This window comes from Arachis hypogaea, chromosome 12, assembly GCF_003086295.3.
Source record: "Arachis hypogaea cultivar Tifrunner chromosome 12, arahy.Tifrunner.gnm2.J5K5, whole genome shotgun sequence".
NCBI lineage: Eukaryota > Viridiplantae > Streptophyta > Magnoliopsida > Fabales > Fabaceae > Arachis > Arachis hypogaea.
The window spans coordinates 75,208,316-75,212,081 of NC_092047.1; the positions used below are offsets into that span (position 1 = coordinate 75,208,316).

Genomic DNA, 3,766 nt, shown 5'->3' on the forward strand with positions numbered 1-3,766 from the left:
GAATTATGTTCTGTTTTATTAATTTTTACTTTTAGAGATTAATTTATTAGAAATGATTAGATTGATTTTTATAAATACTTTAAGTTTAAGTCAGTTAATATTTATGTATAATTTTTATTATAATTAGTTATTTCATATAAATTAAAATTAAGGTTCTGGTGATAGAAAAATAATAAAAAGGTATATGATTTAATTAGATAATTGATATTTTAGATTTAAACTATAATATATAGAATTCGATGAATATGTTTATTTTATAATTTAAATTAAAAATAATTAATTAAACTTAACAATATATTGATAAATAATATTTTTAAATATTTTTAATAAAATATTTTTTATTTTAAAATTATTTTATTCTTTAATTTTATCAAAATATTTATTTATATTTATTTTTTTTTATAAAATCTTTAATTTATACCCCTAATTTTCAAATTGAAAATCAGAAATCCTAATTCCCAAAATGAGGGACCTAACCCTAATTTTACCCTTCCTTACCAAGATACCATCATTCAGCCGCACCCTACCACATTTCATCCCCTTCAACGTAACAAATTTCAGAAATGGAAAATCAGAGAGAGGAGAGTGATGCAGAGGAGGAGCGATCGAGCAAGAGGACGCCGCTGCTGTCGCCGGGGGTTGTTTCCGCCGTCCCCGCCGTCGCCCTTGGAGACCGTCCTTGTTGCAACTGAAGCTTCCACTGTCGCCGTCGGGTTACTCCCGTCATAGAGCCTTCAATGTTGCCACAATCCGCCCCTGGAAGGGGATCTCATCGCCGCGCTCTGCTGCCACGAAGCCGTCGCGTCTTGTCGCCAAGGGTTCTGTCGCCGCCGTGCCTTGCCTCTGTCACCGCTAATCCACTGGCGTTGCTGCCAGGGCCCGTCGCCATCACCGTCGCAGGCAAGAAAGGGGAAAAACGAACAGAACGTGAGGGAGAGGAGGAGTTCTCATCGTTGTTGTATGCCCAATTAAGGTGAATGTTGTCCTCAGTTATGGTCTTAGAATCAATTATATACTTTGTCTTATTGAATTTCTTATTTTGCTAAGTTAGTAAGCTTTCTTTGTTTTGTATATTAACCAGCAAATCTTTGAAGATGTCAAAGCTACATTGGATCTATGGTTGGGTATTTCTCCTCTTGGTTGCTTTGAGGATGGAGACTGTTATCTACCTGACAGTATAATGATTCTACTCTGCAATATAATTGATTTAATACAACTGAAGATTCAGTTTGCTTCTTTTGTCATACTCTTTTATCCAAAATCATCACTCTGTTCTCTTTTAATCTCCTAGGTTTCTGTTCCAAATCATTCCACTTTTCTTGCTGGTTATCTTTACTATGATTTGTGCCCAAGGCTTGTTGCAAATGGACGGTTAATAGAGGTAAGTATCATTGATTTTGATTCAATCTAAATTCTTGTGTTACCCATTGGCTGCCTTAAATTTTTTAAAGTAATAGATAAGTGCTATTTGAAACATGTATCATACTTGTCTTCATTGTTCTATTTTAATAAGAGATTGCGAAACTGGTGTATATTTTATCTCCAACTTGGTTGAATAGGAAAATAGTGAAAACATACGTGAACTTGAAAATGAATTTGGACATGATATGGTCTAAAAAGGGCAGTCTAGTGCACAAACTTCCTGTGTTACACAGGATTTCGGGAATGGCTGTACTCAATGGGTAATGTAAGTGATCTAACCTATGGCAAGCACCACACTTGTGACCGGGAGATCAAATGGAGAAAACTAAACAGTTGCTCCAAGGGTCCCTTTCATGATATGGTCTAAATCAAAGTTAAAAATTCAAAAATTTTAGTACATCTCTATATAGGTCCAAATGTGTGAAGCAGGTGCTGGAATTGCCGATGGAGCTGCTGTGTTTAGCAATTTCCTCGGATTACGGCATCGAGGTAGGAGATATTTTATTAAATTAAATATTTTAAACTTTGAATGCCTGAAAAGTTTACATGATTATTTCAAATAGATGAATACTTGATATGTGATGGATTTTGGTTGTGGATTAAATGTGTGACTGGTTGTGTATCTGGTTGATTTTATTATAGTAAGGTAGAACATGTTGATATGTGTATACTGTAGTGTGCAAGAGTATGTTGAAAATACTATGAAGTTAGTGATGTAAACTTGATAGCAAGAAAGTTTTGTGCTAAAATGATGAGTGCTTGCTTGCTCTGGTAGTGTGAACTATTGTTAAATAACAGAGGTAAGTTATCAAATTATGATAACATGTTTAACATGATTAAGTAATTTTAAAGTTATATGAATACTGTAATGTCTATAGGAAAAAAGAATTTAAGTATGTGTTGACAATATTTATGGCTTTTTCTGTTTTTATGTTTTATCTGCTGTAAATTCAGCTCTTTTCTGTTGATTCATACATTCAATTCAACTCTTCTGTAACTGGCTCTTCTCTTTTTTTCTTTATTTGTAATTTTGATCTTAGGCCTTTTGTTGAATGCGTTGGGCTGTTCATTTCTCGTGAGGATGACTTTCCTTATCTGCCTCATTATCCTCCCTTTAATCTTTGGTAAGTAATTTATTTCTCTTTCTATATTGTAGATCATACAATCCAAATTGATCTTTTCAAATATTATAAAGGGACTATTTATGTTGTGCAAAACTGAACTTATCTGGGTTGTCTCCTATTTCAGTGCAAGGGAAACCATCCAAGGCTGTTGTTGATACTTTGGAAGTTCTTCTTTTCAGGTTTGAATTTTTCATTGTGACAACTATTGAGGTGTTCAAAGAAAAACTTGAAGAGCAACGAACACGGCAAGAGAAAGAATTAGCTCGAGTGAAAGCTCAATTGGAAGCTCAACAAGCCGTTGTGAACTCATTCATAGCGCGCTTTGACAATGAAAGAAACTAGACAATTAAAGGTACCCCTAAAATTACTTATGGTTTTAATACATATTCATAGATGATTTATATATTATTAGTATAGTTTAATTGTATATGGATAATGTTCTATTTGGTTTGATAAATTTGGTTGTGTATTGGCTGAGAAGTAAGTAATGAATTGGTTGTTTTTTATGAAACCGTTGACGGTGGAAATATCCAAGTTTCAGGGGAGGTTTTATCAAAATTTTTCTAAAAATTTGGATAAAAGTTAATGAAAAAAAATTATAATTGGTGTTATATCTTATATCTAATTTTTTGTTTCGATTTTTCTCATTTACAGGAGTGTTAAAATGGTGACAACATGCTATCTAAAGGACTCAAGAACATTTTGATTCATAGAGACACTAATTTGTGTTAGACTTTTAACTTTTGGTTGAACTTGTTTAAGAAATATAACTTGTAGAACTAATCAATGTAGTCACTAATGTTATTTTGTTTTAAAATAATTTTAGTTAAATGAAGCATGTTTGAATTATCTTTGTTTTTACATATTATATAAATATTTACTTGCTTAGTGAAGTAGTTAATATATCAGTTAATTAAAAAAATAATTTGGTAAATTATGCATGTAATTTGTATTAAAAAAAATTGTTACAAAATAAATATTGTGCTTTTGTAACTAAATAAAAAGAAATGTTACAAAATCAAGTTATATTTTGTAACAAAATTTTATGATAAAAAAATATATTGTCACGAAAAATATTTTGAAGATCAAAATTTGTTATCACTTTTGTAACAAGTTTCGGTTTTTGCATCAAAAAAATTTGTTACAAAATATTACTTTGAATTGTAACAGTACCATTTTTTGTTACAAAAATTTTTTGTAACGGGACATACTGCAACAGC

The 3,766-nt window shown here is 31.6% G+C and overlaps 1 protein-coding gene across 4 annotated transcripts; it reads left to right on the forward strand.

Moving 5' to 3' along the window:
* Positions 1-432: 432 nt before the first annotated feature.
* On the forward strand, positions 433-3,395 carry LOC112727544 (uncharacterized). Of its 4 annotated transcripts, none has more exons than XR_011868653.1 (7): positions 433-973; positions 1,082-1,175; positions 1,292-1,381; positions 1,833-1,911; positions 2,463-2,546; positions 2,726-2,898; positions 3,201-3,395. XR_011868653.1 is itself a non-coding variant. In XM_025777336.2 (7 exons), the coding sequence occupies exons 1-6, from the start codon at positions 738-740 to the stop codon at positions 2,886-2,888; spliced, it is 801 nt and encodes a 266-aa protein (XP_025633121.1). In that variant the 5' UTR covers positions 438-737; the 3' UTR covers positions 2,889-2,898; positions 3,201-3,395. The 4 variants fall into 4 exon arrangements, 2 of the variants coding, with proteins under 2 accessions (XP_025633121.1, XP_025633122.1); XM_025777336.2 differs by having other exon boundaries at positions 438-973; positions 2,671-2,898; XM_025777337.2 differs by having other exon boundaries at positions 508-973; positions 1,082-1,124; positions 2,671-2,898.
* Positions 3,396-3,766: the final 371 nt, after the last annotated feature.